General features: G+C 45.5%; 1 protein-coding gene across 5 annotated transcripts in view; it reads right to left on the reverse strand.

Moving 5' to 3' along the window:
* ANKRD44 (ankyrin repeat domain 44) overlaps positions 1-13,129 on the reverse strand; it is a 321,175-nt gene that overhangs the window by 141,028 nt on the left and 167,018 nt on the right. For all 5 annotated transcript variants that reach the window (XM_044241217.1, XM_044241214.1, XM_044241216.1 and 2 more), the window contains exon 4: positions 9,074-9,144. In XM_044241217.1, coding sequence (XP_044097152.1) covers positions 9,074-9,144 — 71 coding nt within the window. The remainder of the gene's footprint in view (positions 1-9,073; positions 9,145-13,129) is intronic.

Here is a 13,129-nt window from a genome sequence, read left to right on the forward strand (position 1 = left end):
GTATTTAAGGATTATTTGCATTTCACACAAAGTAACAAGTTAAGCAAAGAAAATACATATTTACATGCCCGTTGCAGATTATATATAGATAAGTAATATCAGAGTTTGAGAGGGAGACTACCTGTGTTTTTAAATATGCACTACCTCTAAAGATAGTTTAATCCCAGATAAATTTTTGTCTGATTTTGTAAATAAAGCTTTATTGGAACATAGCTCCATTTATTGGTTTACATGTTATCTATGGCTGCGTTTGGATCATCATAGCGGAGTATCTGTGACAGACGATACCACATGCGGCCATCAGAACCTAAAATTCTTACTATCCAGCCCTCGATGGAAAAAGTTTGCAGACTACCCGGGTTTAGCTCCTTGTCTGAATTACCACAATCTGCAAATGATCAAATCTGGTTAAAATAAAATTTTGCTCTTTTCCAGCAAGGAAAAAGACTGTTTTAAGTCCAAACAGTCTTAAAGGAGGTCAGGTCTTCTTAAGAGAATCGGAGGCCTCTGTGTTCGGCTCCTGCTCTGCCGTGGTGGGTCTACGGTGAATTTGGGAGCGGGAGGTACTCAGCTGCATTTCTCGGCATAACAGATGAGCGGCAGCTGGAACTTCACGGGAAGGAAGGGGTGAGGACAGAGAGAGAGCGGGGAGAGGGCTAGGGCCCTGCATCCCAGGGCAAAGGTGCACCCCTGAGGGAGAACAGAGTCAGCTCGCCACTAGGGAAGGGCAAACTGATGCTCAGTTAGACCAGCACGAGCAGGCTGGTGCTTAGGCAACCCGACACGCGAGTCTCCAGGAACTCTCCAGAATCACTGGGAGAATACTAGACTTTGCACGTGGTTTCCAGCCTGTTATTTCTGTTTAGAAGGCAAGGTGCCCACGACCAACATCTGAGTCACACCTAAAAAGTTAGCTAAGGAAAAGGTTCAAGTTCGTTGATCAGAAAGTGACCAAAAAAAGTGGATAGCGAGGGCCAGCTTTACCACCTTTGTCCCTCCTGCCCACACTTAGTGTCATAACTCAAGGAGGCCGACAATAACCACTACTGCTACCTGCCTACTTTTATAAAACATTTTAACTGTGGCATTCCTCATTTTTACTTCGATATCTGCTTAGGAAATGAACTGCATCGTTTTCATGTTACTTGACAAGAAAGGGCTATATCAAGAAATACTTATTATACAAAGGAGGGTATCTTACTTAGTTTCCAAAAATTAACTTTTTTTTTTAATGAAAATATAAGCAGTCTAAAATGATCATGGAATCAACTTCAGAGACCTACGGGATATTAGAAGTAACGGGGGTCATCTGCTCTGACGCCTTGATTTGATGGGCAGTGCCATGTTATAGGCAAGGGCAGTGATCTGTCAGCCACGCTGGGTAAGAGCCCGGCTCACGTGTTTTCCGCTGGGCCACAGCTCACTCGCTGGACAGTACCAGCCAAGCACGCTGACGTATTTTTAAATGTTAACTCTCCTTATTTAAATTTTTTAATTCTGAAGTTTCACCCTGCCAAACCTGCTTAACACACTAACAGAGATTTAATATATTGCTTCGGGAAAAACAAAGCTTTGCTTTAAAAAGATCATTTCCTCTTCTAAAATTGCCTCTTTCACAAATTTTAATCTTGGAAACACTTTAACTTGATTTCAAGAGAGTGAGATTTTATGGCTATTTAGGAAATTCATGATTTTTGTAATCAAAAGAAGTCTCTCTTTCCCAGGAGCACACACTGGCTAAAAATGTAATGTCTAGGGGCTACTCTGACAGAAATTTGCAGGATAAAAAGAAAACAAGTATGGGGGAAAGGAAGCTGAACGCTTTCTGAATCAAGAAAAGATACTTAAATAATGCTTCTCAAACTATCTGCGGTGAAGGACCAGTTTTTAAAAAATTATTTCAAACCCATCATGAGTCAATACTTTTGTAAAATACAATAAAAAGTGGGGCACCCGGGTGGTGCAGTCAGTTAAGCGGCCGCCTCTTGGTTTTGGCTCAGGTCGTGATCTTAGGGTCTTGAGATCAAGCCCCGCTTTAGGCTCTGAGCTCAACGCAGAATCTGCTTGAATTTCTCTCCATCTCCCTCTGACCCTCCCACTCGTGCTCGCTCTCTCTGGGACAAATAAGTAAATCTTTTAAAAAATACAATAAAATGTAATTAGTGGAAGAGACAAAGGGAAATTATGAACTCAATTTTTTATTACTAATTAAATTTGGCAGGCATGAAACGACTCTGTCCAAGTGATCTAAAAGTTTCCGAATGCTTGCTCTTTTCATTAGTCCTAAGACAAAAGCTCCCAGGCTGAGAAGGACACACAAACCGACTGTGACACTGTGAGTCGTGCCCCTTCAAAGCCTTTGTTTCTCTTTTAGTGAATAAACACACGTGGGAGTCCAGCATCTCTCACATCAGCCCAGTCAGCATTCAGCGTTCGCCCTGCCCACCTTCTCGGATTCCGCCCCATAGAAGGCTGCGCTGTATCAATCACGGGAATAATAGGGCGAGAAACTGTCATGGGGTGTCACACGGAAGGGAACTGGGGACGGCATTTACAGTCAGCTTATTCCCACTTTTTATGACCTTCTCTTCTCACAAAAGGCCACTCCAACCCTGTAATAAGAAGTAGAAACAGACCCCGTGGCACGTGGAAAAGATGAGAAGAAACAGGATGCATGTGTCTTAAAAACTGTGGCCCTTAATATTTGTTTTTTCCCTCTCGAATGTGCATCGTATTTAAGTGGTCACAGATTACTCATGGAAAAGTAATTGTTTATGACTATCCAGAGTCCTTGCAGGCATAAATGATGTCAAATTCTATAAACTGTAAGTGGCTTTAGACTGGGGACTGAGTCTTACACGATTTTCTGTACTCTCCCCAAAGCCTGGCAGGTGCCTTACGCATACCATATACTCCATAATTTGGATAGAATAAATGTATTGGTATAATCATTAGCAAACTCTCTAAGTAATAATATGCAAGTATTAACAAGACATTTACCATGGGCTGATGTCCCGGAGGCTACACTCACGTCCTGAAGGCATTTACTCTATTACTGAGATCATGTGGGGCTTTTATCCTCTATTGATTAGAGCAATTTTGTATTCTGTAGGAACTGCATGAATTGGTACCCAATTAATTCATTCAATTAATTGAAAATTCCTCCAAAAGTACTCATTATTAAATTAAACTCGCCCTTTATTATTAGAATTATTATCAGAGTACAATTACTCTAACGACTAGCAGAACAAAGGGGACTCACTTTGGTATATGAAAGAACTCCGAGGGAACTATTCAAGAAGTGTTGGCTTTCAGAGGAAAAAAATGAAACACGGTGAAACCAGAGAGAGAGACAATCCCTAAGAGACTCTTAATCTCAGGAAACAAACTGAGGGTTGCTAAAGGGGAGGGGGGTTGGAGGGATGGGGGGGCTGGGTGATGGGCATTGGGGAGGGTATGTGCTGTGGGGGGTGCTGTGAATTGTGTACGACTGATGAGTCACAGACCTGCACCCCTGAAACAAATAATACATTGTATGTTAATTAGTTGGATTAAATAAATAAATACATAAATAAATCTCAAAGAAAAAAGGAAGAAGAAGAAGTACTGGTTTTCAACACTGGGAAAGCCAGACACTGAAGTATTCCCAGTCTTCAATCTCAGCTCTCAGAGTGCGGTATATAGACCACCTGTGTCAGAACCTTTTTTTAAAAAACGCAGATTTCTGGGCACAACCCTAAGCTTCATCAAAATCTCCGGAGATGAGGTTCTAGAACAGGTACTTGTGACAAGCCCCTCAGATGACTTGACTCCACAGTAAATCTGAGTATCACTCAGCTACAGTCCAACGAATAGGTCCTAAAATGCTTACTTTCTTCCCATTCCAGGTACTATGTTCTCTATGTGATCACCTTTATATAACCCTAAAGATAATTTAGGGAAAGCAGTAACATTCTAGTCTCCCATGTAATTTTCCTAATCCTCCTGTCTACTGGCATTTAGCTCACAGTAATGACAATGATTTTTTAGAGAAGGGGGGGAACCATGAGTTTTAAAATTTAAACTGTAAGATCAAATGCTTATCCCGCTCGGCTCTGGGAACTGTTTCTATGCTTGTCGGGACTTCTGTCTGCACAGACAAAAAGTAGACCCATTTTAGTGGTTGGCACAGTTTCCGTCAGGGTGCTCATGGGAGCTGAGGGAAGCCGCCGAGCATGGTGGTTAAGAGAGCAGAGTCTCAAGTTACATCCTCCTCCGCTTACTGGCTGCGGTGAGTGAGGCTCGTTCCCGGACTCCTCTGAGGTTACGATTCCTAAATTAGGATGAAGAGCGCTATCAGTCTCTCAAAGAGTGGCTGAGAGGTTGAAATGGAAGCGAGCACAGAAAGAGCACACACTAAGTGCTCAATAAATGCTCACTGTGACAATATACATTTGGACACAACATCCCCAATTCTATAGCCTAAAAACAGGATACAATCATTTTTAACTCCGCTAGTCAAAAGACAGCCTCCAGAACAGGAAAGGGAAAAGTTCACCAAAGAAGCTACTCCCCGGTCACTCGAGAAGAAAATGCATGTGTGAAAGGCCAGCCGCATTTGGACGTAGGCCACAGCAGGCTGTGTGCCTGGTTGTCTGCCCTAAATACCTAAAGACATACTTTGCACCCTTTCCAGCCCGTGGACACATGTAACCGTGCCTTGCATCGAGTGGCCTTCAACAAACATGTATTACACTGGCCGGGTTCGCATGGATTTAATTCCTGTCCCCAGGGCCGCTCTTTTCCAAGAAAGAAAACCAAAAAGCAGCAAGAATAAGCTAAACAGGAGAAATGATATGAAATAACTCACAATGCTTCAGAAAACTCTCCCTGTAAGGCCCCAGTGTTCTTCGTCTATGTTATCTAGAACTGCACAACTTGTTCCCCTAATATTCTGGCAAGAGACACTCTCGTGTCTTCTCACAGCGGGCGCCGTCCGTGGGGGGGTTGGTGAGTCAACGGACGGTGCTGCTTGGCTCCATTGCTCGTTTGGCTGTGTCCTCCCTGGGCACCCCAGACACTCCTGGGCAGGGGTGGGTTCCGGATCGGGAGGATTGGGACTGGGTCGGAAGGAAGCACACGGCACAGCCTGGCCAGTACCAGGAAAAGGCCTGAAGGTTTATCTCCAGAACCCAATCCACCTTGGATCATTTTCAGTGAGTATGACCCTGCCTTGTTCTGCCTTCCGGTCTGTGTAGCGCTTTTCTGTCAGGCATGGGTGGATGTTTAATCAGTAAGATGATCTGATATGCCCATTGCTATTACAAGCTCAGGAAATAAATTTAGCAATGAACATGATTTTTCCAGACATAGATTGGGCCATAAAATTTGCCTAGATGGAAAGAAAGCTCAGAACTCTTGACTTATACAGATATCTCTGACTTCCACGGGTACCTGTGCTGGATACAATTTTGACACTCACCCTGATGGTGCAGGTTCCAGTGGCTTAAATGGCTCCCAGGGCTACACTTCAGAAACAAGCTTCAGATCGGCTTACCTTGCATACATGCAAGATGACTGCCACCGGCCTTCTCTGTGGTGCAGACTAGTTCTACGTTAGCAGTTGTACAGAGAATCAAGTTAACCTAGCTTATGTTATTAGAACGACAGTCTTTAATGAATCACTCAGAAAACAGTTGTTTAGGGGCACCTGGCTGGCTCAGCAGGTTCAGCATCTGCCTTCGGCTCACGTCATGACCCCAGGGTCCTGGGATCAAGCCCCACATCGGGCCCCTTGCTCACCGGGGAGCTTGCTTCTCACTCTCCCTCTGCAGCTCCCCCTGCTTGTGCTCGCTCTCTCTCTCTCTCAAATAAATGAAATCCTTTTTAAATTTTTTTTTAAAAACCCACTGTAAACAAAACAATTGTTTACCAAGCAGCCAAGATCCTAGAAACACAATGACAAGCAATAGGGGCAGCACTCATTTCAAGGAACTTACTATCGAGAAGGTCTTTTTAATTAGAATAGAATAACAATTTCAGGGGTAGTTTTATACAGTTCCAACTTAGCCTATGTTGGAACTACGTTGCTCGGGTCCTGTTGAACACAAGAGCACTCTTCATGCACTCTGGAAGGCACGATGAAAGCACAGGCTGATCGCTGTGCTGGGCGTCTGTGCTGGGGCAGTTTGCCTACGTTGTCACCGACCAGCCGGAGCCACGTGCTGGCACAAGGCATCTCCGGTGCATCTTCAGGACTTGCGGTATCTCCCTCCGTTTCTCCCACCCTTGGGCCACGTGCCTGCAAGCTCTAAGGTGAAGCCCGCAGCCGTTTTTCTCCTCCCCCAGCAGCAGACCTGCCTGCTGTGACTTCACGATCACACAGAACCCAGGGGGACAGCCTGACACAAACTTCTGCAGCAGCTCACACAATCGTGGAAGGTCTAATTACTATAATAAATATCTTATCTTGGATCTCCCTCGGTGCTTCTGGTCCCCTGATTAAACCCGGAGCTATCAATTACCTACAATTTAGAAGCAAAGGGCTTTGAGGACAATACAGAGTTTATAAGCCTTTCAATGAAGAAAGGGTTTGGTTTTTTTTTTTAAAGATTTTATTTATTTATTTGTCAGAGACAGAGGGAGAGAGAGCGAGCGAGCACAGGCAGACAGAGAGGCAAGCAGAGGCAGAGGGAGAAGCAGGCTCCCTGGTGAGCAAGGAGCCGCATGCGGGACTCGATCCCAGGACCCTGGGATCATGACCTGAGCCGAAGGCAGCTGCTTAACCAACTGAGCCACCCAGGCGTCCCAAGAAAGGGTTTTTAATTCATATTCATATGAGTAATACCAGTGTTTGCCGATCCAAGCAATGGGCGGACGTGGCAGCTCTCACCTGAGCGCACAGCCTTCGGCATCCAGCTGTCACTACAGCAGCCCAAACCTTCTCTGCTGTTTCCCCAGCAGGCCCACTTCTCTTGCCTCAGCTGTGACGTAGGGGGGGCACAATGTATAGGCAGTAGTATCCGATTCAAGGAAGCAAGAAATCTGAATTTAGAACCGCCAGGCACAGCGATGTGCTCACAGTCAGTTCCAGCGATGGTTACAAAGACCCAATGTTCATAAGAAACTTTTCAACTTGTTGTAGTAGATATTAATAGGAAGACATCCTCTTTCACAAGTTTATATATGACCCTGATTATTTATAACTCAGGGTCTGTGTTTAATTCCTTCCCGGCCAAGAGACACCTGAAAGGGATTTTTTCCCCCAGCAAACCTGCAGAGGGAGCTGGTTCCTTAGAGAAGCAACAAACACCTTTCTCCTCTAGACTGATCCGTCACTGGGTTGACTGAACTCACCCTCAAGACACGTAAAGAAGGCAAGCGGATGGCTGCTGCCATGGATGTTTTGGGGACTGAAGCAAGTAGCAGACCTAGCAAAGGGAGAGAGCACTTGGGAAAGATCCCATAGTTCTGAAATCATCTAGTCTTCCGTTTTTCTGTCCCACTAGACTACATGCCTCCAAAGCACAAGGCCTGGAATATAGGAAGTGCTTAGTGAATTTTTTTTTTTTTAACTTAAAAGACCTGGCTCTTGTTAAAAGAGGAAACAAACCCATATTTTTCAGAAGATCCTTAAAAAGAAATTTGCTGAAGATCACATGGTCTTAAACGACCAGGAAATACTTCTCTGAAGGAACTGGTCTCATGAAGCTGGTCATACCAACGCAAGCAGCCACTGTCCCTGCTTTCCCAGGTAAAACAGAAATGACCATAAGAAGGTTCTGGATTCCCCAGAGTTTAAGCCTGGCAACTTGGGATCATTTACCTTCCTCATTCCCTGGGGCCCTCAGAAAAGAGAACACAACCCACACCTTCTCTTTTTTTCTTTCTTTTTTCTTTTTTTAAAAGATTTTATTTGTTCATTTGAGAGAACCTGAGAGCTAGAGAAAGAGAGAGAGAGAGCACACGGAGAGGAAGAGGAAGAGAGATAAGCAGGCTCCCCGCTGAGTAGGGAGCCCGACGCGGGGCTCAATCCCAGGCCCCCAGGATCACAACCTGAGCCGAAGGCAGATGCCCAACCGACTGAGCCACCCAGGCGTCCCAACACAAACCACACCTTATAAAAACTGCTCAAATCACACAGCACAGCAAGGAAGATTTTGAGCCCTGAGAAAAGTGTCAGACACCAAGTATTTTGTAAAATTTCCAGACAGTTGCCAAAGAGGAAAAGCTGATACTGGTGACAGGCACCGACCCCTGCGACATTAGCAGGTACCCTAAGCAACCGCACTTGCTGCCAGACAGACCTGGAGACCTGCACCTTCTCCAGTAGCAGAGGAGTCATCTGGTCAAATCCACCACAAAGACAAGTGCCTCTTGGGTAAGAGCCTCTGCTCTCCCGGGACGGTGAGCGACCCCTCTGACCAGGCTTCAGGGCTCACAGTCACCAGCATTCCCCGCCACCCCTCCCCCACACTGGTTTTCTCTTTTCATCACTTTTACTTTCCCTGAACCAGCTGATCCGTCCGCTGTAGCGGACTGTAGGAATCATGATCATCTAAAACCATCTTCACCAGCACTTCCAGAATTCAAAATAAATTCCTGCTTGAGCACCTACCGTGGACCAGGCTTGGGATACACCAGGGAACAAAACACAGGTCCCTGCCCTTACGGAGCTTCCATTCTGGTGACATGTTTGCGGAACTCGGGATGTTCACACGGGACTGACGAGCTTCCTCTCCCTGCTGCCCCGCCTCGGCCTTCTCAGTGACCGGCCCCACCATCCTGCCAGGGGCCTCTCTTCTGCCTCACCCTCCCGAGGTCCCAAATGCTGTCAGGTTCATACTTACCCTGTGACCACACCCCAGCGCTCAGAGGACCCCCAGTCCTCTGCCATGTGACCCCGCTCTGCCATCAGACTTACCTCCACTACACCCCTTGTTCCGTCTACATCCAGCTGAACCCGCCATTCATTCCTTTCCATGTCCCTTGTCCTCTAGCGTGTTTATCCCCCTGCCTCCCTCCTTCCCTGGGCCTGGTAAGTGCCGACTCTCTAGGGCTTGGAGGTACTAGATTAAATAAGATAGTCACTCACTTCACTTCTGGAGGCAACAGCCCGGTGCAGTGGGGTCAGCCACATGTTGTCCTTGGCATTGACACGAGCTCCTGGAAGCAAAAGCACAAGTTAGAGGCATAATTCAGGGGAAATTCTACTCATGTTAAGTCAAATGGGATATCTTGTGCTCTCATCTGCCTTGTACAGCCACCCTATTTCATTTTTTTTTTCTTTTGTATCAGTCATGTACTTTCTAGCCACCAGACAGAAGGAGAGACTCACTTACAGTAGAAAAATTGAAATCAGGAGCTGAAAATGGCACAAGAATTGGGAAAAGACTAGATGAGAAGTGTGATATCTCATTGGATAGGAGACACAGTGGTAAAAAGGCTGAGATTCTCCAGGAGTAGGGTCATGTAGATCCTGAAGAATGAAGCACTTTGCAAGTATGTGTGTAATGTAAATATACATGCATACATACATACAAGATATATGATTTTATACAAATATAAAATTTTATCTATAAAATACATAGTTACATACATTATTTTTAGTCACTAAGTAGACTTAATCTCACGGGGCACACAATGGCCTTCTTGGCAAGCTGTCCAAGATGAGCTGCGTTCCAACAAAGGTATACTACAGGTCAGCTGGATTTTAAACCAATCTTATAAAGTTGAGTTTGATGAGACTTGATCTGGGCTAAGGGGATTCACAGAAATCTGTTCTTTCCAAGAACCTCGATGATTTCCCTGGCCCAAGCCAGATATCTTGGGAGCAAGCGGCCGGCTTCCATGGAGATTTGGACAGACGTAACATGAAGCCTATGCAAGTTGCTCAGAGCTCCTTCCACTCGGGGTGGAGGGGGTGGCAGACAGGTTCACACGGGCCAGAACCAACTCACACTTGGGGATGTGCCCTCATGCTCAACTTTCTGGAACCCACGTCACCAATCGGGGGACAAAAGCTCCATGTGAATGGATTCCAAGAGCAGAGAACGCCTTCCTCCCAAGATAGACTCTCAGTTCCCCATGAGTGCAAGCCTACCACATCTCCAACTGAACCACAGAAACACCCAACATCAGCTTCCTTTGGGGGGGTTCAGGGTTTTGTTTTGTTTTTAAAGATTTTATTTATTTGAGAGAGACAGTGCACGTGTGAGCATGAGTGGGGGTGCAGAGGGAGAAACAGACGCCCCGCTGAGCAAGGAACTTGAAGCAGGACTCGATCCCAGGACCCTGAGATCATGACCTGAGCTGGAGGCAGACACGTAACCCACTGAGCCACCCAGTTCCTCCAGGTTCAGGGGTTTTGATCAGTCTTTTGTTCAGATGGAAAATTTTGTGAAATAAAAGGGAAGGATACGATAAGTATGTGTGATATCTTTGTAGATGCAACAAGAGGAACCTATGTTAGCCTCAGGCCAACAAGGAAAGGCGCTCCCGGGGAAGAAGACTGGAGGGATGAATCAAAGGAACCGGAAAGTAAGGCGGGGGAGGGGACGTGCGCACGGGATGCCTCTGCAACAAGGGCCAACAAAATGAGTCCACTGGAAGCAGGACTCTCTGTGAGCCCAAGGACAGCTGAGAGCTGAAAAGTAGAAACTTCTTTTTAAAAAGTGAAAGAAAAAGGCAACAGGAGACTTTCATGGGTCAAAGTGAGCTAGAGGAGCACCTGGGTGGCTGTCGGTTAAGTATCAGACGATGGGTTTCCACCAGGTCATGATCTCAGGGTCTTGAGATCAAGCCCTGCATTGGGCTCCACCTGGGCATGGAGTCTGCTTAATATTCTCTCTCTCCCTCGTCCTCTGCCCCTCCCCCCACTCACTGTCTCAAAATTAAAAAAAAAAGTGAGCTCAAAATTCCGTTTAAGCCACCAGCTAAAAAATAAATACCAAATCATAGACCTTACAATATTTTTCTGTTTAACTGAAGAACAAACACCATCAACAATATTGATTCTAGAAAACAAGAACATAATACTCCCTAAAACAAAGAAAAAATGTCTCCTCCTACCCCCGCCATTCTGATTTCATTGGTTTGAGATGGGGCCAGGCACAAATAGTTTTTAAAAGCTCCTCAAGACCCAAGGTTATTTTAATATGCTGTCAGGGTAGAAAGCCACTGAAAAATTGTTGTTTAGTTTATCAAGCTTCAAATCCTACTTCTACTAACTAACTAACCTAGGAGGCTCAAGCCCTTACCTCAGCAGGCTCAAATGAGATCAGCGTGGGGATGCTAGGAATCAAAGGCAGTAGGTATCTCCCTCCCCTGGAGCAGGAAGTCCTGGGTTAACTGCTCCGGAGTAGACACCCTAAGGGGCTGGGTGCAAGTCTCCTCCCCCGGGGAAGCCTGCCTCAAGCTTCCCTTTGCTCGCCCTGACCATTTTTAAGGAACTTCCTGTCACAAAGTCGAACCAGTCATCTGAGAGGGCCAACACCTGGGCCACAGCACACTCTGGGTCTGAGCTGCCACCTACCCATCCGCACGATGTCCTTCTCCCTACTCTAGTCATCCCTTCTTTCAGCACGTTTGGAGGAAGGAACACGATGTGGAGGAAGGAACAGATGCGACACCTGCTACAGGTACCGAGTCAGCTCAGACTCTGAGCCTCAAAGTCAGCGCTGTCTGGTGGGAATGTGACGGAAGCCAGGGATGCAATTTCAAGTTTTCTAGTAGTCACATTAAAAAGGGGATAAAGAAAACAAGTAAAGTTAATTTTAATCATATATTTTACTTAACTCAATATATCCAAAACATCATGCAATTGAGTTTAAAAGTTATTGAGGGCGGGGCGCCTGGGTGGCTCAGTGGGTTAAAGCCTCTGCCTTTGGCTCAGGTCATGATCTCAGGGTCCTGGGATCGAGCCCCACATCGGGCTCTCTGCTCAGCAGGGAGCCTGCTTCCCCTCCTCTCTCTGCCTACTTGTGATCTCTGTCAAATAAATAAATAAAATCTTTTTAAAAAATTATTGAGGGAATTTACATTCTTTTTTTGTATGCAGATGAAAAATGTGTATTCAAAAATTCAAAAAATTCAAGAAAAATGTGTATTCAAAATCCAATGTGTGTTTCATCCTTACAGCACACAGCACGTGCTCAGGAGCCACAGCTGGTTTGTGCCTACTGTGTTCAACAGTGTAGATCCAAATGCTACGCAGTAGAGGCCAGACTTGGAGACTCATTGGCTGAGGAGCTCCCTTTAGTTCTAAAGAGCGGGGGGCGCCTGGGTGGCTCAGTGAGTTGGGCCTCTGCCTTCAGCTCAGGTCATGATCTCAGGGTCCTGGGATCGAGCCCCGCATCAAGCCCCGCATTGCGCTCTCTTCACAGTGGGGAGCCTGCATCCTCCTCTCTCTCTGCCTGCCTCTCCGCCTACTTGTGAATACAGAAAAAAAATCTTTAAAAAAAAAATAAATAAAGAGCTACAATTCTATTATTACAGCTCAGCGACAGCTAGGAGCCTTGTTCAAAGTTGCTAACATAATCTGAGCTCTTACTCTGTACGCTAACACATGTGTAGTCCATTCAATAGGGAGATGCTATTACAATGCCAATTTCATAGATGAAAGAACAAAGGCCATGAGAATTAACAGTCTCTAGACAGCCAGCTAGGAAGGGGCGGACTTGAACCCAGGCAGTCTGACTTCAATGCCCAAGCTCCTGGGCACTGCGCTTCACTCCATCACTAGCCATTCAACCAAACACTGATGAAGCTTCCCTTTCACTGTCCCCATCTTTCTCTCCACTCCTTACACTCATTCCTCTCTCCCTCTGTCCATCTCTCTCTCTTCCTCCATTTTCATATATCTATTTTCAAATATACTGTGTATATATTCCCTCTTGATTTCATTTCCTTCTTTCCCACCTTTCTCCTTTTAGCGCCAAGTACTGGTTATAATAATATGAAACAGAAATACACATTTTATTATTCATAGTCTTTGAGAGAGTAAATTTTGCATTGCATGTGCATAAACTTCAAAAGCTAATGCAAGAAGAACCCCAAATGGCAAGATGCCTAGAAAAATAGACTTCTCAAAATTCAAGAAGGAGAGGCATATGAAAGCAACATTAACATACCACTTCACACCCATCAAATT

The sequence above is a fragment of the Neovison vison genome, chromosome 3, assembly GCF_020171115.1.
Source record: "Neovison vison isolate M4711 chromosome 3, ASM_NN_V1, whole genome shotgun sequence".
In the NCBI taxonomy this organism is placed as follows: Eukaryota; Metazoa; Chordata; class Mammalia; order Carnivora; family Mustelidae; genus Neogale; species Neogale vison.